This window comes from Micromesistius poutassou, assembly GCF_964030765.1.
Source record: "Micromesistius poutassou genome assembly, contig: SCAFFOLD_3347, whole genome shotgun sequence".
NCBI classification, from domain to species: Eukaryota; Metazoa; Chordata; class Actinopteri; order Gadiformes; family Gadidae; genus Micromesistius; species Micromesistius poutassou.
This window is the reverse complement of record NW_028179054.1, coordinates 1-21,871: the sequence shown is the minus strand read 5'-3', so window position 1 is coordinate 21,871 and position 21,871 is coordinate 1. Positions and strand designations below refer to the sequence as shown.

At 50.4% G+C, this 21,871-nt stretch overlaps 1 protein-coding gene across 3 annotated transcripts; it reads right to left on the bottom strand.

Annotated features, from left to right (window-relative positions):
• Positions 1-98: 98 nt before the first annotated feature.
• On the bottom strand, positions 99-13,779 carry LOC311373168 (uncharacterized protein). Of its 3 annotated transcripts, none has more exons than XM_084490002.1 (8): positions 8,028-8,952; positions 5,793-5,878; positions 5,147-5,516; positions 3,362-3,508; positions 2,704-2,801; positions 1,153-1,252; positions 576-630; positions 130-231 (listed from the first exon to the last, which is right to left on the bottom strand). In XM_084490002.1, the coding sequence occupies exons 1-8, from the start codon at positions 8,142-8,144 to the stop codon at positions 173-175; spliced, it is 1,032 nt and encodes a 343-aa protein (XP_084346128.1). In that variant the 5' UTR covers positions 8,145-8,952; the 3' UTR covers positions 130-172. The 3 variants fall into 3 exon arrangements, 2 of the variants coding, with proteins under 2 accessions (XP_084346129.1, XP_084346128.1); XR_014642199.1 differs by lacking the exons at positions 130-231; positions 576-630; positions 1,153-1,252; positions 2,704-2,801; positions 3,362-3,508 and adding exons at positions 8,959-9,013; positions 9,536-9,635; positions 11,087-11,184; positions 11,745-11,891; positions 13,530-13,779 and having other exon boundaries at positions 5,463-5,516; positions 8,028-8,614; XM_084490003.1 differs by lacking the exons at positions 576-630; positions 1,153-1,252 and having other exon boundaries at positions 99-231.
• Between the last annotated feature and the right edge of the window lie 8,092 nt (positions 13,780-21,871).

Genomic DNA, 21,871 nt, shown 5'->3' with positions numbered 1-21,871 from the left:
TTCTTTTCGGCTATTTGTTTTTTGTCCTCTACTGTAATAATTAAATGCAACGGCGTCATTGTATTATGTTTTTATTTTTTTTTTTTTTTTTAATTTTTTTTTTTTTTTTTTTTTTGATTCTGTCGCGAGCTGTCCTTCCAACGCCACCCGGTCTGGGGACAACCAGCGACCACTACTGGCGACTCCAGAAGGTGCAGGCACCGTGGTCCCTCTCACTCCACCTGCTGGTGACTGGGAGATACAACCATATATATATTTATATACATTGTTGCATTAGGCACATTTACATTTGAAAATCTGACCTCTCTATTGGCCCAATTCAAATCTTATTCCCCTGACCTCCAATTGGTTCTTCATCTGACCCCCCGATTGGCTTTCCACCCCAAACATCAAATTTGTTGTGTTGTACGGCCCCCCCATTGGACACCTCTGCCCCAGATGTTAAATGTCCCTTCCCTCTACTGTAACTGTCTATAAAAGTATTTGTTTCTGTGCTGTCTTATTCGTGCTTAGTTACCTCGGCTTGATAGGATTCTCGATCATACGGTCTGTCTCTATTGCTATTTAAAATGTACCTGATGAAGTCATTAATTGACGAAACGTTGTACTAGCCCACAGCAGCCAAATTTCCTGAAAGAAAAAATAAAAACGGATATTGGCTGGATCACACTTGTCTTATTTAAAAACCTACAGTTTAGCATAGTTTCGTTCCGCTATCGTTCAAGCTCCTACACTGCTAGAGGAGAACAATGCATCCCGACTACCACCCAGCCGATGGTGAGTGGACCCTGGTCCAAAGGGGCCGTAGAAGACGGTCTCCTCGTGGACCCACCCAGCCTCCTCCGTTAATGAGCCTTTCCACGTGGGCGCCACCTGTCCCGGAGGATCGTTTCCGCCGACGTGATGACGGGCATGAACGCCTCTGGGTCCCGCGCCACTTGTCTCCAGGGCGAAGTGAGAAATACGCCAGGCCCGTAAGGTACTGGTCTCCCCACGGGCCTGCTCGCCACCACTACCACGGATCCTGGTCTGAGACCCACAGACCGGTCTACGCGCCTCCCCACCGACCAGCCTACTCGCCTCCCCGCAGACCGGCCCACTCGCCTCCTCGCCGACCGGCCTACTCACCTCCTCGCCGGTATGCCTACTCACCTCCTCACCGGGCGATGCAGAGGCCTCCCCAGCGCCACGCGCCTGAAGCGCGTCGGGCTCCTCGCCGCCCTGCCTGGGCCCCGGGCCCCCCCGCCGGACCCTGGAGAGCACAGCCACAGGTGAGGCCTCCACCCCCACGTCCTGACCAGCGACCCCGAGACCGGCCCCGACCTCCACGACGTCCGGAACTTCCGGTGGCTAACGCGGCGCGCACTGGGTCTGCGCGTCCGCCTCCACCCAGTCAAGCGCCGCGCGCGCGCGCCCCTGCCGCTCAACTCTCCGACGATCCGGACTTCAGGCGCAAGAACAGGCTGATCCTGGCGGCCTTGAAGGCCTCTCACCACCTCGCCAACTGCGTGGGTCCTGAGCCCCTGCCCGTTGTCGCCAGGCTCGCGGAGAATTTGAGGGTCTCCATACGCCCTGCGGTCCCCAACGCTGCTACCGCGCAACTCATAGAAGGCAACGCACGCAACTGGGAGCACACCACGATGCTGGTGCTCCGCGACCACTACAAGGCTGCCTTAGAGGAGAAGGTTAGTGCGCTCCTCCTGTTGTCAGACCCCATCTGGCGCCCCAACTTCGTTGTGGCGTTGGCCTGGGCTCAACGTCATTTCGGAGAACGCCTGCGCCCGGAGACGGTGGAGGCGCTGCGCGCTCGCCTCCGAGACACATTGGACACCCCGGTTCGACTGGTCCAGCTGTTCCCGGACATCGCGCCTGGCGCTGCGCTGCCGCGCTTCAACCCACCTGAGGCATCGCCGCCGCCTGCCCCCGGCTTCCGGACCCCTGGGCCCGGTCCGATTGACCTCAACATGGGGGCGTGGCCTGCTGACCGGCCTTCCAGGCTGCCGTCACCCACCTTCTCGTTGGCCTTCTCCTCTTCTCCCCCGCCTGCCCCCGGCTTCCGGACCCCTGGGCCCGGTCCGGTTGACCTCAACATGGGGGCGTGGCCTGCTGACCGGCGTTCCAGGCTGCCGTCACCCACCCTCTCGTTGGCCTTCTCCTCTTCTCCGTCTTCTCCGCCTCTGTGCCCCCCCATCCCCCCAGCCTCCCCCCCTCCCTCCTCTTCGTCTTCTGTGCCCCCCACCCCCTCTCCTCCACGACTTGCAGTCCCGGGACCCCCTCGGAGCGACACACCGCTGGCCCGCAGGACCAGGCTCGCGTCCTGCCGCCTCCGCAGACGCACCGCAGCCACGCGCGCTCCGGGACCCTCCTCGCCATCCTCCGCACCTGCGCCTCTGCACGGGGTCCTGACGCCCGCTGCTGTTCCGGTCAGGGTCATCTCTCCGACTCCCTCTTCCTCTCTTCCTCTACCGCCCTCCGGCTCGACACCCACGCATGGGTTAGCCCGGGCCAACGCTGAGAGGAACGACGCGGCTGCTGACGCGCGGGGCCCCGCCCTCCCGATCTCCACCCCGACTGTGACTCTCGCCAGACCCACCCGTCACCCCAGCACGGGTAAGAAATGCCAGGAATGGCGCTTGCAGTCGAGGGAACCGCTTCTGGTTATAGGGGATTCTAATGTCACGCGCTTCGCCGAATATGGCTTACCTGGTCTTCAGATCGACGGCTACCCTGGCGCGTCCTTTCGTCATGCCTCCGCGGTTCTGGCGAAGACCGCCGTCGACCCCAAGGTCCGCAAACTGGTTCTGGCGTTCGGAATCAACGAGAGGGGTAACAAAACAGAACGGGTTTGTGTGGGTAATCTTCAAACCGCAGTCAAATGGGCGCGCATCGCGTTCCCTTGCGCAGCGATCCTCATCCCGGAGATTAATTACTCTCGCGCGCTCCCGTTCAGGGAACAGGAGCTTCTCTCAAAATTAAATACCTTTATCTCCACCCGCTATGAATCCATCCCCGCTCTGCCCAAGAAGTCCTTTGTGACTGAGAGGGACAATGTCCACTGGTCTCGAGACACGGCAGCGCTCCTCTTTGGCCAATGGGTTAAGTTTTTAAACTGAGCGCTCCCGCGTCCCTAGACACGCCTCGAGGGAGCCGCTCCGTTATAAATCTCTCTCCGTCTTTCCGATTGACCGCGGCGCAGTTTTCCCTTCTTGACAAAGGACTCACGTTCATCCCTTCGACCGACATAAACCCCTGTGAGCTTTACCAACAGGTCCGCTCGGATTTGCAACAATATCACCGTAGGGTTAAACTCGCTGTTTACTTTAGAGATCACCCCCCGTCTGAGAAAACACCCTTTACTTACAAGTCGTCGTGGGTTCCGCCAGATGAGGATGTCCCGGTTGAGGTGACGCGTCTGATCAGTGATGACCTCCTGTACTACGCTGACTCCTTTAGGATCAACCCGGCCCCCGCTAACCTCCTCCCCGAGGAGTCGGAGGCTCTCCGACAACTGATTGGAAACAAAAGCATAGTCATCAAGCCCGCCGATAAAGGCAGCGCTGTTGTCATCATGGATAGGTCTCAGTATATATGGGAGGGCCATAGGCAACTGCACGATGCACGCTATTACTCAAAACTTGAGGCTCCCATATATACTGAGACCGTTCCGATGATCTTTGAATTGATTCACTCCCTTTGGAGAAAAAAATACATTACGCACAAACAACGCGATTACCTTCTAGGGGATGCCCAGCCCAGGCCCAGACTCTTCTACATGTTGCCCAAAATACATAAGGAGCCTGTGGCCTGGAGTGAGCCCTTTAAAATCCCCCCGGGACGACCCATCGTCTCTGACTGCAGCAGCGAGACATACCACACGGCAGAGTTTCTCGATCATTACCTTTATCCTTTGTCTATCTCCCACGCGAGCTACGTGAAGGATACCTATGATTTCGTTTCCAAGGTGCGTGCGCTCCGGATCCCCACGCACGCCTTCCTCTTTACGATGGACGTTGACAGCCTATACACCAATATTGATATTGCTGGGGGCATGCGCGCCGTGCGCAATGCTTTTAATCTTAACCCTGACGTCACGCGCCCTGATGACGAACTCCTCCGCCTGCTTGAGATTAACCTTACTAGGAATGATTTCCTCTTTGACGACCAATTCTTCCTTCAGGTTAAGGGTACGGCTATGGGGAAGAAATTCGCCCCCTCCTACGCTAATCTCTTCATGGCCCAATGGGAAACCTCTGCGCTCGCCGCCTGCCCTCTGCAACCTCTCTCCTACATGCGCTATCTAGACGACATCTGGGGCGTTTGGCAACACTCAGAATCGGAATTCCAACTTTTCTTAGAAATCCTCAACACACACGATCCATCCATCACACTTAAATCATGTCAACACCTCTCCTCGGTCGATTTCCTGGACACCACCACGTTTAAAGGTCCTGACTTTGCGATGTCCCTCACTCTAGACGTCAAGGTCTACTTCAAACCCACTGACACGCATGCGCTCTTGCATGCGAACAGCTTCCATCCCAAACACACATTCGCTGGACTCCTTAAGTCGCAACTCTTACGGTTTCAACGCATCTGCTCCAGAACTTCTGACTTCTGGGCGGCTGTCAAAATTCTATTTCAAGCCCTTTCCCTTAGGGGTTACTCGCGCTCGGCCCGCCGTCTCTCCCTTAAGGAGTTTAAATTAGTGCGTCCACCCGTTGAGGGACAGCGTATCCCCTTGGTAACGACCTACTCCACCTCTTCCTCTCGCCTGACCCGATGTGTCAGAAATAATTTCCAGTGTCTTCTGGACTCCACCACCTACCTTCCTGGTTATAATATTATTGCGGCCTACCGTAGGAACAAAAATATAAGGGATCTTCTAATTAGGGCCAAACTACGGCCCCTGGTTGAGCCTAAAGTGGACAGACGCTCCTATTTTTATAATTTCGTTCCGTGGGCCCACAACAAAAATAATGGAGATGTCTTTCCCACTGACCGGCACTCAGACATCAACACCAAAAATTGTGTGTACCTCATCCGTTGCCTCGCATGCAATCTCCAATATGTGGGGGAAACGGGAAACACCATACGTGTCCGTTTCCACCAACACAAACACAACATCAAACGCAAAAAGGACGCTCACCTTCCTTTGGTTGCGCATTTTGTGGAGCACGGATGGCTGGCCCTTTCCGCGTCGGTGCTCGAAGCCAACCCTTTCTGGTCTGCTGCTCAACGGCGCAGAGCTGAGAGACTTTGGATTGACAGGCTGGGGACCTGGCAACCCCTTGGTTTGAACGTTGGGGTGGGTGGGGGACCACCGGGGGGACGTCTGATGATGGCCCGTGCCAGCGACACCACCGCCTTCGGCGGTGTTGTCGTTAATTGTTGACTGTCCTAACCCGCCAGTGCCTCCTACAGTCTCCTCGGCTCTCCTTCCCTCCCTGCCACCATTGCCTGCTCTCCTTCTGAGTCCCACCGGGACCTCTGCTACATGGACTGCACCATCGCACGGTCTTCAAAAAAAGAAAAAAAGTTATTGATTTACATGCTGGAAGATTAAGATAACTTCCCTCCCCTACACCATCGCATGCTCTCTCTCTGAGTCCCACTGGGACCTCGGCTACATGGACTGCACCATTGCACGGTCTTCACTGTTCCAATGCAGGTTACATTGCTTTTTTTATGTGCTATGACCTCATGTGCTGCTTGTGCTTCTACCTTGTATATACTTATCTGCCATTATTTACTTGTTGGGAGGTTAATACTACTTCCCTCCCCCACACCATTACCTGTTCTTTCTCTGAGTCCTACTGGGACCTCTGCTGCATGGTCTGCACCGCCGCATGGTCCTCACTTTTCCAATGCAGGTTATTTGCTGTAAGAAGAAAATATGTGTTATGACCTTATGGGCTACTTGTGCTCCTACCTTGTGCATACTTACCTATTCATCCTCCACATGTTGTTAGGTTCATGTGCTGGATTGTTCCATTTATCAAGTGTGATCCCGTTGTGAGTACCCACCTGCCGTTGGTCCTTTAAGCTTGTGTTTCATGTTTCATGTTAGTATTTGTGCCCCCTCCCTCAGAACTGTGCCCCTCGCCTTGGCCCCTACCTCAACTCACTTGGCCCCGTCCCCCTTTGACTTCTACCACAGACCGTACTATCGCTAGGATTCTTATCCTCCTCCCTGGCCCCCATCCTGACCTCTCCCTAGCTGACTTTGACCGTTACCCTGACTCCCCTGATCCTTACCTACCCTTTCCCATCCCCTATCCTAACCCCAACCTCCTCCCTCACCTGACCCCTATCCTGACCCTAACCCTCTCTCACCTAACCCTAACCTACTCCCTCCTCTCTCACCTAACCCTAACCTACTCCCTCCTCTCTCACCTAATCCTAACCTACTCCCTCCTCTCACCTAACCCTAACCCACTCCCTCCTCTCTCACCTAACCCTAACCTACTCCCTCCTCTCACCTAACCCTAACCTACTCCCTCCTCTCACCTAACCCTAACCTACTCCCTCCTCTCACCTAACCTTAACCTACTCCCTCCTCTCACCTAACCCTAACCTACTCCCTCCTCTCTCACCTAACCCTAACCTACTCCCTCCTCTCACCTAACCCTAACCTACTCCCTCCTCTCACCTAACCCTAACCTACTCCCTCCTCTCTCACCTAACCCTAACCTACTCCCTCCTCTCACCTAACCCTAACCTACTCCCTCCTCTCACCTAACCCTAACCTACTCCCTCCTCTCACCTAACCCTAACCTACTCCCTCCTCTCACCTAACCTTAACCTACTCCCTCCTCTCACCTAACCCTAACCTACTCCCTCCTCTCACCTAACCCTAACCCTCACCCTCACCCTCACTCTAACCCTAACCTACTCCCTCCTCTCACCTAACCCTAACCCTAACCCTAACCCTAACCCCAACCCCACCCTCTCTGGCCCTAACCCTAACCTCTCCCACCCCCCACCCTAACCATAACCCCCTCCCTCACCAGACCCTAACCCCAACCCCATCCTCTCTGGCCCTAACCCTAACCTCTACCACCCCCTGCCCTAACCCTAACCCCTAACCCTAACCCCAACCCCTACCCCCACTCCCTAACACTAAACCTATCCTCTCCCACCCCTGAACCTAACCCCAACCTTTCCCTTTCCTACCCCACTAAGACCCCCTTACACGACTTCCAACCCAGCCCCCGGCCCCCCACAAAGGATCCCCCTTTATTTAAATTTTTTTTCTTACCATGTTTGTGTCTATTTATTCTGCCCCCATGCTCCAGCCCCAGGCCCCCTTCGTCCCCCTACTCTTTTTTGTTTTTCATATAAATAATGCGGTTTAATTTGGTTTCCAATTGCACCCTTGGTATTTATTCAATTGATGTCCTATGGGCCCCCCCTTCCCTGCCATTCCTTTATTTATTCCCCATCCCCTACGCACCTGAAAGGTGCTTTAATGTACCCTCCAAACCCGGAGGTTTGTTTGATTTAACCCACCATTATATAAAAAACATTTGATCTGGACCTATTTGGCGACACCTAGTGGCCGCGTGGAGCTAGGACACTCTGGGGCCATTTTGGCCCGTACTCTTTTTAAGTTCTCGGCTCGGATGGTAACCCTTTGTGTTTGGTTTTCCGTGGGTTTGTTTCGTGTTCTGCCTTTACTAATTATCGCTACGCATTTGAATTTCTGTCACCCTTAATACCGCCCTTATTTAATTAATATGATTACGTTTCTGCCCATGGGGGCCGCCATCTTGGATCCCCCACCACGGCTCTCTGGCTCCATCTCCTGGTTGCTTGATGGAACGTATGATTTCGCCACTGACTGCGGGGAACAAAGACGCTCTGCGGCCACTTTGGTCCGAACTCTTTTTAAGTTTTCGGTTCAATTTGATAACCATTTGTGTTTTGTTCTCCGTCGATTCGTTTCGTGTTATACCTTCACTATTTATCGTCACACATTGGCATTTCTGTGACCCCCAATATCACTCTTATTTAATTATTATGCTTACCCTTCGACTCACCTCCGCCACCATCTTGGATCTCCAACCTGAATATAACTTGGAGTCACTTAGCACCCCCTGTTGGTGACTCGAATTGATTATATTACCGCGGTTCTCCAGCTCCATCTCCTGGATGTTCGATGGTAGTGTAACATATAAAACATAAATATAACACTATTTACTTTTAGTTACGGTGCGGTTCAATTCGAATTCACGATCGGCCCCCCTTTCCTTTACCACAGCATTTATTTATTTATTTACCCCTTTAATTATGTAATCTAAATAGGTATACCATGTGTTTATTAGGATGCTCCTGTTGTTTGAACCGTTTTTACAGTTACATTATTACCCAAATATAATATTTGGGGCACGTTCCGGATTTTTTTATGCTTTAATTCTTTTCGGCTATTTGTTTTTTGTCCTCTACTGTAATAATTAAATGCAACGGCGTCATTGTATTATGTTTTTATTTTTATTTTTGATTCTGTCGCGAGCTGTCCTTCCAACGCCACCCGGTCTGGGGACAACCAGCGACCACTACTGGCGACTCCAGAAGGTGCAGGCACCGTGGTCCCTCTCACTCCACCTGCTGGTGACTGGGAGATACAACCATATATATATTTATATACATTGTTGCATTAGGCACATTTACATTTGAAAATCTGACCTCTCTATTGGCCCAATTCAAATCTTATTCCCCTGACCTCCAATTGGTTCTTCATCTGACCCCCCGATTGGCTTTCCACCCCAAACATCAAATTTGTTGTGTTGTACGGCCCCCCCATTGGACACCTCTGCCCCAGATGTTAAATGTCCCTTCCCTCTACTGTAACTGTCTATAAAAGTATTTGTTTCTGTGCTGTCTTATTCGTGCTTAGTTACCTCGGCTTGATAGGATTCTCGATCATACGGTCTGTCTCTATTGCTATTTAAAATGTACCTGATGAAGTCATTAATTGACGAAACGTTGTACTAGCCCACAGCAGCCAAATTTCCTGAAAGAAAAAATAAAAACGGATATTGGCTGGATCACACTTGTCTTATTTAAAAACCTACAGTTTAGCATAGTTTCGTTCCGCTATCGTTCAAGCTCCTACACTGCTAGAGGAGAACAATGCATCCCGACTACCACCCAGCCGATGGTGAGTGGACCCTGGTCCAAAGGGGCCGTAGAAGACGGTCTCCTCGTGGACCCACCCAGCCTCCTCCGTTAATGAGCCTTTCCACGTGGGCGCCACCTGTCCCGGAGGATCGTTTCCGCCGACGTGATGACGGGCATGAACGCCTCTGGGTCCCGCGCCACTCGTCTCCAGGGCGAAGTGAGAAATACGCCAGGCCCGTAAGGTACTGGTCTCCCCACGGGCCTGCTCGCCACCACTACCACGGATCCTGGTCTGAGACCCACAGACCGGTCTACGCGCCTCCCCACCGACCAGCCTACTCGCCTCCCCGCAGACCGGCCCACTCGCCTCCTCGCCGACCGGCCTACTCACCTCCTCGCCGGTATGCCTACTCACCTCCTCACCGGGCGATGCAGAGGCCTCCCCAGCGCCACGCGCCTGAAGCGCGTCGGGCTCCTCGCCGCCCTGCCTGGGCCCCGGGCCCCCCCGCCGGACCCTGGAGAGCACAGCCACAGGTGAGGCCTCCACCCCCACGTCCTGACCAGCGACCCCGAGACCGGCCCCGACCTCCACGACGTCCGGAACTTCCGGTGGCTAACGCGGCGCGCACTGGGTCTGCGCGTCCGCCTCCACCCAGTCAAGCGCCGCGCGCGCGCGCCCCTGCCGCTCAACTCTCCGACGATCCGGACTTCAGGCGCAAGAACAGGCTGATCCTGGCGGCCTTGAAGGCCTCTCACCACCTCGCCAACTGCGTGGGTCCTGAGCCCCTGCCAGTTGTCGCCAGGCTCGCGGAGAATTTGAGGGTCTCCATACGCCCTGCGGTCCCCAACGCTGCTACCGCGCAACTCATAGAAGGCAACGCACGCAACTGGGAGCACACCACGATGCTGGTGCTCCGCGACCACTACAAGGCTGCCTTAGAGGAGAAGGTTAGTGCGCTCCTCCTGTTGTCAGACCCCATCTGGCGCCCCAACTTCGTTGTGGCGTTGGCCTGGGCTCAACGTCATTTCGGAGAACGCCTGCGCCCGGAGACGGTGGAGGCGCTGCGCGCTCGCCTCCGAGACACATTGGACACCCCGGTTCGACTGGTCCAGCTGTTCCCGGACATCGCGCCTGGCGCTGCGCTGCCGCGCTTCAACCCACCTGAGGCATCGCCGCCGCCTGCCCCCGGCTTCCGGACCCCTGGGCCCGGTCCGATTGACCTCAACATGGGGGCGTGGCCTGCTGACCGGCCTTCCAGGCTGCCGTCACCCACCTTCTCGTTGGCCTTCTCCTCTTCTCCCCCGCCTGCCCCCGGCTTCCGGACCCCTGGGCCCGGTCCGGTTGACCTCAACATGGGGGCGTGGCCTGCTGACCGGCGTTCCAGGCTGCCGTCACCCACCCTCTCGTTGGCCTTCTCCTCTTCTCCGTCTTCTCCGCCTCTGTGCCCCCCCATCCCCCCAGCCTCCCCCCCTCCCTCCTCTTCGTCTTCTGTGCCCCCCACCCCCTCTCCTCCACGACTTGCAGTCCCGGGACCCCCTCGGAGCGACACACCGCTGGCCCGCAGGACCAGGCTCGCGTCCTGCCGCCTCCGCAGACGCACCGCAGCCACGCGCGCTCCGGGACCCTCCTCGCCATCCTCCGCACCTGCGCCTCTGCACGGGGTCCTGACGCCCGCTGCTGTTCCGGTCAGGGTCATCTCTCCGACTCCCTCTTCCTCTCTTCCTCTACCGCCCTCCGGCTCGACACCCACGCATGGGTTAGCCCGGGCCAACGCTGAGAGGAACGACGCGGCTGCTGACGCGCGGGGCCCCGCCCTCCCGATCTCCACCCCGACTGTGACTCTCGCCAGACCCACCCGTCACCCCAGCACGGGTAAGAAATGCCAGGAATGGCGCTTGCAGTCGAGGGAACCGCTTCTGGTTATAGGGGATTCTAATGTCACGCGCTTCGCCGAATATGGCTTACCTGGTCTTCAGATCGACGGCTACCCTGGCGCGTCCTTTCGTCATGCCTCCGCGGTTCTGGCGAAGACCGCCGTCGACCCCAAGGTCCGCAAACTGGTTCTGGCGTTCGGAATCAACGAGAGGGGTAACAAAACAGAACGGGTTTGTGTGGGTAATCTTCAAACCGCAGTCAAATGGGCGCGCATCGCGTTCCCTTGCGCAGCGATCCTCATCCCGGAGATTAATTACTCTCGCGCGCTCCCGTTCAGGGAACAGGAGCTTCTCTCAAAATTAAATACCTTTATCTCCACCCGCTATGAATCCATCCCCGCTCTGCCCAAGAAGTCCTTTGTGACTGAGAGGGACAATGTCCACTGGTCTCGAGACACGGCAGCGCTCCTCTTTGGCCAATGGGTTAAGTTTTTAAACTGAGCGCTCCCGCGTCCCTAGACACGCCTCGAGGGAGCCGCTCCGTTATAAATCTCTCTCCGTCTTTCCGATTGACCGCGGCGCAGTTTTCCCTTCTTGACAAAGGACTCACGTTCATCCCTTCGACCGACATAAACCCCTGTGAGCTTTACCAACAGGTCCGCTCGGATTTGCAACAATATCACCGTAGGGTTAAACTCGCTGTTTACTTTAGAGATCACCCCCCGTCTGAGAAAACACCCTTTACTTACAAGTCGTCGTGGGTTCCGCCAGATGAGGATGTCCCGGTTGAGGTGACGCGTCTGATCAGTGATGACCTCCTGTACTACGCTGACTCCTTTAGGATCAACCCGGCCCCCGCTAACCTCCTCCCCGAGGAGTCGGAGGCTCTCCGACAACTGATTGGAAACAAAAGCATAGTCATCAAGCCCGCCGATAAAGGCAGCGCTGTTGTCATCATGGATAGGTCTCAGTATATATGGGAGGGCCATAGGCAACTGCACGATGCACGCTATTACTCAAAACTTGAGGCTCCCATATATACTGAGACCGTTCCGATGATCTTTGAATTGATTCACTCCCTTTGGAGAAAAAAATACATTACGCACAAACAACGCGATTACCTTCTAGGGGATGCCCAGCCCAGGCCCAGACTCTTCTACATGTTGCCCAAAATACATAAGGAGCCTGTGGCCTGGAGTGAGCCCTTTAAAATCCCCCCGGGACGACCCATCGTCTCTGACTGCAGCAGCGAGACATACCACACGGCAGAGTTTCTCGATCATTACCTTTATCCTTTGTCTATCTCCCACGCGAGCTACGTGAAGGATACCTATGATTTCGTTTCCAAGGTGCGTGCGCTCCGGATCCCCACGCACGCCTTCCTCTTTACGATGGACGTTGACAGCCTATACACCAATATTGATATTGCTGGGGGCATGCGCGCCGTGCGCAATGCTTTTAATCTTAACCCTGACGTCACGCGCCCTGATGACGAACTCCTCCGCCTGCTTGAGATTAACCTTACTAGGAATGATTTCCTCTTTGACGACCAATTCTTCCTTCAGGTTAAGGGTACGGCTATGGGGAAGAAATTCGCCCCCTCCTACGCTAATCTCTTCATGGCCCAATGGGAAACCTCTGCGCTCGCCGCCTGCCCTCTGCAACCTCTCTCCTACATGCGCTATCTAGACGACATCTGGGGCGTTTGGCAACACTCAGAATCGGAATTCCAACTTTTCTTAGAAATCCTCAACACACACGATCCATCCATCACACTTAAATCATGTCAACACCTCTCCTCGGTCGATTTCCTGGACACCACCACGTTTAAAGGTCCTGACTTTGCGATGTCCCTCACTCTAGACGTCAAGGTCTACTTCAAACCCACTGACACGCATGCGCTCTTGCATGCGAACAGCTTCCATCCCAAACACACATTCGCTGGACTCCTTAAGTCGCAACTCTTACGGTTTCAACGCATCTGCTCCAGAACTTCTGACTTCTGGGCGGCTGTCAAAATTCTATTTCAAGCCCTTTCCCTTAGGGGTTACTCGCGCTCGGCCCGCCGTCTCTCCCTTAAGGAGTTTAAATTAGTGCGTCCACCCGTTGAGGGACAGCGTATCCCCTTGGTAACGACCTACTCCACCTCTTCCTCTCGCCTGACCCGATGTGTCAGAAATAATTTCCAGTGTCTTCTGGACTCCACCACCTACCTTCCTGGTTATAATATTATTGCGGCCTACCGTAGGAACAAAAATATAAGGGATCTTCTAATTAGGGCCAAACTACGGCCCCTGGTTGAGCCTAAAGTGGACAGACGCTCCTATTTTTATAATTTCGTTCCGTGGGCCCACAACAAAAATAATGGAGATGTCTTTCCCACTGACCGGCACTCAGACATCAACACCAAAAATTGTGTGTACCTCATCCGTTGCCTCGCATGCAATCTCCAATATGTGGGGGAAACGGGAAACACCATACGTGTCCGTTTCCACCAACACAAACACAACATCAAACGCAAAAAGGACGCTCACCTTCCTTTGGTTGCGCATTTTGTGGAGCACGGATGGCTGGCCCTTTCCGCGTCGGTGCTCGAAGCCAACCCTTTCTGGTCTGCTGCTCAACGGCGCAGAGCTGAGAGACTTTGGATTGACAGGCTGGGGACCTGGCAACCCCTTGGTTTGAACGTTGGGGTGGGTGGGGGACCACCGGGGGGACGTCTGATGATGGCCCGTGCCAGCGACACCACCGCCTTCGGCGGTGTTGTCGTTAATTGTTGACTGTCCTAACCCTAACCCTAACCCTAACCCTAACCCTAACCCTAACCCTAACCCTAACCCTAACCCTCAGATCTATCTCTAACTAACCCCCTAACCCTAACCCTTGATCTGATGCCAATATGGGATCTGAGGCCTCTCAGATCTATCTCTGACTAATTCGATTCACTTCGAATGACCTTTCTTCTCTCCTCTCTTCCCTCATGAAAGTGAGGGAGTAGAGGGAGGTAGAGTGTTCATGCCCGGTCCGGCAAGGGGTGAGTTCAGTCCGAACAGACTTCTCACCTTGACTCTACCTTCCCTAACCCTAACCTCAACCCTTTGCCTAACCCTCTAACCCTAACCCTCTAAACCTAACTCTAATCTTAGCCCTAACCCTGACCTCTACCGGGACCCTTCCCACTCTCTCACTCACTCTCTCTCTCTCTCTCTCTCTGTCTCTGTCTCTCTGTCTCTCTGTCTCTGTCTCTGTCTGTCTCTCTGTCTCTCTGTCTCTCTCTCTCTCTCTCTCTGTCTCTCTCTCTCTCTCTGTCTGTCTCTCTCTCTCTCTCTGTCTGTCTCTCTCTCTCTGTCTCTCTCTGTCTGTCTCTCTCTCTCTCTGTCTCTCTCTCTGTCTCTGTCTCTCTGTCTCTCTCTCTCTCTCTCTCTCTCTCTGTCTGTCTCTCTCTCTCTCTGTGTCTCTCTCTGTCTGTCTCTCTCTCTCTGTCTCTCTCTCTCTCTCTCTCTCTCTCTCTCTCTCTCTCTCTCTCTCTCTCTCTCTCTAACCCTAACCCTTCTCAGCCTCCCTAACTCCAATCCTGACCCAGACCAGCCTCTTTGATCAGTTCTTTTTAGAAAAGTACTGAAAAATGACAAACTCAATTAGCGTCTAAATTACCCATAATGCACCTGTGACGTTTATATGAAACTTTGGATTGTAACTCCCTCATAACTTACCCAAACAGACATGTATTATATATCAAAATAATCGCCTCACTCTGCTGCATTCAACTATGTATATTTCAACTGCGATCTCTAAGAAAATTGTGGCGATAAAAGTACACCATTGTTTAAAACGTCATTCGTTTTAATGGGGTGAACAGAAAAATAAGAGAAAATCAATGACGGCGACGACGATAGACCACTCCATTGTCAGGCAAGTATCTTGTTAAAGGAAAAACCCAATTTACAATACCTGGGACTGAGCGGTGTATGGAGTACAGGATTGTTTTTTAGAGCAATTATTGCTTTTTAGAACAGTTGTTGCTTTATTAGAGCAATTGTTTTTAATAGCAATTCTGGCTTTCTCTGGGGTGCTCTGGAGTGGAAAAGGGAGGAGCCTACTCGTGGATACACCCAGATGCTCAGCCCTGCCAAACCAGAACCAAACCAGATCCCTGGATGGACCCAGAATCTCAGCCCTGCCTGGCCAAACCAGAGCTACCTAGCGGTGTTAACAACTGGTTTGTGCTGATCAGGTGGTAAGAGATTTAACTTTATCCCGACCCGCTATCTTAATCCTAAACCTAAGTTTAACATGAGTTTCTAGTCCTAAAACCTAACCTCGACCACTAGCACTTACAATAGTTTCGCTTTACTTTACCCCGACGTTTATTGTCATCTTAAACTTTAGTCTTAATCCCTAACCATAACCACCAATCTTAACCTCTAACCCTAATCCCTAATCTTAACCACTATCTAAATCTTGATCTTAACCTTTAGCCTTAATCCCTAACCTTAACCATTATCTATATCTTTACCCTAACCATAACCTTTAGCCTTAATGCCTAACCATAACCTCTAGCCCTAACCCTAACCACTAGCCTTAATTCCTAACCATAACCACTTACCATAACCTCTAGCCCTAATAGCTAACCTTAACTTTCTAGGGTAAAAACAATACATAAAGTTAGGAAAAAGTTGTTGATGATTATGGGACATGACCCGGGAGTTGATCGACCTCGGGGGGCCTTCCTCGGGTGAGAGTGTCTTGTGATAATGGCCGAAACGCTCGATGATCCTGGGGTCCATAACTGATGATGTGTCCTGCAATCCTTCAACAGATTTTTCAGAAAAGGTATATAAAAACAGCTTTTTTTAAAATAAAAACAGAACAAAACGAGGGGCCCTTCAACCTTAAGCTAGATAACAGAACGTAATAATCTTACTTCCAACCAAACCAGACGCAAAACTCTGATTGACTTTCATACCTTAGAATGAAATAAACTTTCTTTCAAGTCTATAATTCAAAAGCAGTATGCATTCATAACAAGACAAACCATTTCATCTTACTCTGTTCCTGGTAATATGGGAAAAGAGAGCTGCGGATGACTGAGTTGGCGCGTGCATTTCCTTTGATCCCCTATTCAACTACCCAGTCGTCGGACGAGGTGGGGGGGGTCATCGAGATAACTCTTAACTACCTAACCTAGCCTGAGTCATCGAACAACGAGCTCTCTTCAAAATCCCGTTATATTACCATCAAAGAAAAGAAGAAAGAAAAAGAGAAAAAATAAATACTCTAGTCAAGACTATTATAAAAATATACCAGTCTTTATTCTACCCAAATACTCTAGTCCAGACCACAGAATACCGTGATAACATAATCCAATTCGATTTACTTCGACTGTCCTTTCTTCTCTCCTCTCTTCCCTCATGAAAGTGAGGGAGTAGAGGGAGGTAGAGTGTTCATGCCCGGTCCGGCAAGGGGTGAGTTCAGTCCGAACAGACTTCTCACCTTGACTCTACCTTCCCTAACCCTAACCCTCAGATCTATCTCTAACTAACCCCCTAACCCTAACCCTTGATCTGATGCCAATATGGGATCTGAGGCCTCTCAGATCTATCTCTGACTAATTCGATTCACTTCGAATGACCTTTCTTCTCTCCTCTCTTCCCTCATGAAAGTGAGGGAGTAGAGGGAGGTAGAGTGTTCATGCCCGGTCCGGCAAGGGGTGAGTTCAGTCCGAACAGACTTCTCACCTTGACTCTACCTTCCCTAACCCTAACCTCAACCCTTTGCCTAACCCTCTAACCCTAACCCTCTAAACCTAACTCTAATCTTAGCCCTAACCCTGACCTCTACCGGGACCCTTCCCACTCTCTCACTCACTCTCTCTCTCTCTCTCTCTCTGTCTCTGTCTCTCTGTCTCTCTGTCTCTGTCTCTGTCTGTCTCTCTGTCTCTCTGTCTCTCTCTCTCTCTCTCTCTGTCTCTCTCTCTCTCTCTGTCTGTCTCTCTCTCTCTCTCTGTCTGTCTCTCTCTCTCTGTCTCTCTCTGTCTGTCTCTCTCTCTCTCTGTCTCTCTCTCTGTCTCTGTCTCTCTGTCTCTCTCTCTCTCTCTCTCTCTCTCTGTCTGTCTCTCTCTCTCTCTGTGTCTCTCTCTGTCTGTCTCTCTCTCTCTGTCTCTCTCTCTCTCTCTCTCTCTCTCTCTCTCTCTCTCTCTCTCTCTCTCTCTCTAACCCTAACCCTTCTCAGCCTCCCTAACTCCAATCCTGACCCAGACCAGCCTCTTTGATCAGTTCTTTTTAGAAAAGTACTGAAAAATGACAAACTCAATTAGCGTCTAAATTACCCATAATGCACCTGTGACGTTTATATGAAACTTTGGATTGTAACTCCCTCATAACTTACCCAAACAGACATGTATTATATATCAAAATAATCGCCTCACTCTGCTGCATTCAACTATGTATATTTCAACTGCGATCTCTAAGAAAATTGTGGCGATAAAAGTACACCATTGTTTAAAACGTCATTCGTTTTAATGGGGTGAACAGAAAAATAAGAGAAAATCAATGACGGCGACGACGATAGACCACTCCATTGTCAGGCAAGTATCTTGTTAAAGGAAAAACCCAATTTACAATACCTGGGACTGAGCGGTGTATGGAGTACAGGATTGTTTTTTAGAGCAATTATTGCTTTTTAGAACAGTTGTTGCTTTATTAGAGCAATTGTTTTTAATAGCAATTCTGGCTTTCTCTGGGGTGCTCTGGAGTGGAAAAGGGAGGAGCCTACTCGTGGATACACCCAGATGCTCAGCCCTGCCAAACCAGAACCAAACCAGATCCCTGGATGGACCCAGAATCTCAGCCCTGCCTGGCCAAACCAGAGCTACCTAGCGGTGTTAACAACTGGTTTGTGCTGATCAGGTGGTAAGAGATTTAACTTTATCCCGACCCGCTATCTTAATCCTAAACCTAAGTTTAACATGAGTTTCTAGTCCTAAAACCTAACCTCGACCACTAGCACTTACAATAGTTTCGCTTTACTTTACCCCGACGTTTATTGTCATCTTAAACTTTAGTCTTAATCCCTAACCATAACCACCAATCTTAACCTCTAACCCTAATCCCTAATCTTAACCACTATCTAAATCTTGATCTTAACCTTTAGCCTTAATCCCTAACCTTAACCATTATCTATATCTTTACCCTAACCATAACCTTTAGCCTTAATGCCTAACCATAACCTCTAGCCCTAACCCTAACCACTAGCCTTAATTCCTAACCATAACCACTTACCATAACCTCTAGCCCTAATAGCTAACCTTAACTTTCTAGGGTAAAAACAATACATAAAGTTAGGAAAAAGTTGTTGATGATTATGGGACATGACCCGGGAGTTGATCGACCTCGGGGGGCCTTCCTCGGGTGAGAGTGTCTTGTGATAATGGCCGAAACGCTCGATGATCCTGGGGTCCATAACTGATGATGTGTCCTGCAATCCTTCAACAGATTTTTCAGAAAAGGTATATAAAAACAGCTTTTTTTAAAATAAAAACAGAACAAAACGAGGGGCCCTTCAACCTTAAGCTAGATAACAGAACGTAATAATCTTACTTCCAACCAAACCAGACGCAAAACTCTGATTGACTTTCATACCTTAGAATGAAATAAACTTTCTTTCAAGTCTATAATTCAAAAGCAGTATGCATTCATAACAAGACAAACCATTTCATCTTACTCTGTTCCTGGTAATATGGGAAAAGAGAGCTGCGGATGACTGAGTTGGCGCGTGCATTTCCTTTGATCCCCTATTCAACTACCCAGTCGTCGGACGAGGTGGGGGGGGTCATCGAGATAACTCTTAACTACCTAACCTAGCCTGAGTCATCGAACAACGAGCTCTCTTCAAAATCCCGTTATATTACCATCAAAGAAAAGAAGAAAGAAAAAGAGAAAAAATAAATACTCTAGTCAAGACTATTATAAAAATATACCAGTCTTTATTCTACCCAAATACTCTAGTCCAGACCACAGAATACCGTGATAACATAATCCAATTCGATTTACTTCGACTGTCCTTTCTTCTCTCCTCTCTTCCCTCATGAAAGTGAGGGAGTAGAGGGAGGTAGAGTGTTCATGCCCGGTCCGGCAAGGGGTGAGTTCAGTCCGAACAGACTTCTCACCTTGACTCTACCTTCCCTAACCCTAACCCTCAGATCTATCTCTAACTAACCCCCTAACCCTAACCCTTGATCTGATGCCAATATGGGATCTGAGGCCTCTCAGATCTATCTCTGACTAATTCGATTCACTTCGAATGACCTTTCTTCTCTCCTCTCTTCCCTCATGAAAGTGAGGGAGTAGAGGGAGGTAGAGTGTTCATGCCCGGTCCGGCAAGGGGTGAGTTCAGTCCGAACAGACTTCTCACCTTGACTCTACCTTCCCTAACCCTAACCTCAACCCTTTGCCTAACCCTCTAACCCTAACCCTCTAAACCTAACTCTAATCTTAGCCCTAACCCTGACCTCTACCGGGACCCTTCCCACTCTCTCACTCACTCTCTCTCTCTCTCTCTCTCTGTCTCTGTCTCTCTGTCTCTCTGTCTCTGTCTCTGTCTGTCTCTCTGTCTCTCTGTCTCTCTCTCTCTCTCTCTCTGTCTCTCTCTCTCTCTCTGTCTGTCTCTCTCTCTCTCTCTGTCTGTCTCTCTCTCTCTGTCTCTCTCTGTCTGTCTCTCTCTCTCTCTGTCTCTCTCTCTGTCTCTGTCTCTCTGTCTCTCTCTCTCTCTCTCTCTCTCTCTGTCTGTCTCTCTCTCTCTCTGTGTCTCTCTCTGTCTGTCTCTCTCTCTCTGTCTCTCTCTCTCTCTCTCTCTCTCTCTCTCTCTCTCTCTCTCTCTCTCTCTCTCTCTAACCCTAACCCTTCTCAGCCTCCCTAACTCCAATCCTGACCCAGACCAGCCTCTTTGATCAGTTCTTTTTAGAAAAGTACTGAAAAATGACAAACTCAATTAGCGTCTAAATTACCCATAATGCACCTGTGACGTTTATATGAAACTTTGGATTGTAACTCCCTCATAACTTACCCAAACAGACATGTATTATATATCAAAATAATCGCCTCACTCTGCTGCATTCAACTATGTATATTTCAACTGCGATCTCTAAGAAAATTGTGGCGATAAAAGTACACCATTGTTTAAAACGTCATTCGTTTTAATGGGGTGAACAGAAAAATAAGAGAAAATCAATGACGGCGACGACGATAGACCACTCCATTGTCAGGCAAGTATCTTGTTAAAGGAAAAACCCAATTTACAATACCTGGGACTGAGCGGTGTATGGAGTACAGGATTGTTTTTTAGAGCAATTATTGCTTTTTAGAACAGTTGTTGCTTTATTAGAGCAATTGTTTTTAATAGCAATTCTGGCTTTCTCTGGGGTGCTCTGGAGTGGAAAAGGGAGGAGCCTACTCGTGGATACACCCAGATGCTCAGCCCTGCCAAACCAGAACCAAACCAGATCCCTGGATGGACCCAGAATCTCAGCCCTGCCTGGCCAAACCAGAGCTACCTAGCGGTGTTAACAACTGGTTTGTGCTGATCAGGTGGTAAGAGATTTAACTTTATCCCGACCCGCTATCTTAATCCTAAACCTAAGTTTAACATGAGTTTCTAGTCCTAAAACCTAACCTCGACCACTAGCACTTACAATAGTTTCGCTTTACTTTACCCCGACGTTTATTGTCATCTTAAACTTTAGTCTTAATCCCTAACCATAACCACCAATCTTAACCTCTAACCCTAATCCCTAATCTTAACCACTATCTAAATCTTGATCTTAACCTTTAGCCTTAATCCCTAACCTTAACCATTATCTATATCTTTACCCTAACCATAACCTTTAGCCTTAATGCCTAACCATAACCTCTAGCCCTAACCCTAACCACTAGCCTTAATTCCTAACCATAACCACTTACCATAACCTCTAGCCCTAATAGCTAACCTTAACTTTCTAGGGTAAAAACAATACATAAAGTTAGGAAAAAGTTGTTGATGATTATGGGACATGACCCGGGAGTTGATCGACCTCGGGGGGCCTTCCTCGGGTGAGAGTGTCTTGTGATAATGGCCGAAACGCTCGATGATCCTGGGGTCCATAACTGATGATGTGTCCTGCAATCCTTCAACAGATTTTTCAGAAAAGGTATATAAAAACAGCTTTTTTTAAAATAAAAACAGAACAAAACGAGGGGCCCTTCAACCTTAAGCTAGATAACAGAACGTAATAATCTTACTTCCAACCAAACCAGACGCAAAACTCTGATTGACTTTCATACCTTAGAATGAAATAAACTTTCTTTCAAGTCTATAATTCAAAAGCAGTATGCATTCATAACAAGACAAACCATTTCATCTTACTCTGTTCCTGGTAATATGGGAAAAGAGAGCTGCGGATGACTGAGTTGGCGCGTGCATTTCCTTTGATCCCCTATTCAACTACCCAGTCGTCGGACGAGGTGGGGGGGGTCATCGAGATAACTCTTAACTACCTAACCTAGCCTGAGTCATCGAACAACGAGCTCTCTTCAAAATCCCGTTATATTACCATCAAAGAAAAGAAGAAAGAAAAAGAGAAAAAATAAATACTCTAGTCAAGACTATTATAAAAATATACCAGTCTTTATTCTACCCAAATACTCTAGTCCAGACCACAGAATACCGTGATAACATAATCCAATTCGATTTACTTCGACTGTCCTTTCTTCTCTCCTCTCTTCCCTCATGAAAGTGAGGGAGTAGAGGGAGGTAGAGTGTTCATGCCCGGTCCGGCAAGGGGTGAGTTCAGTCCGAACAGACTTCTCACCTTGACTCTACCTTCCCTAACCCTAACCCTCAG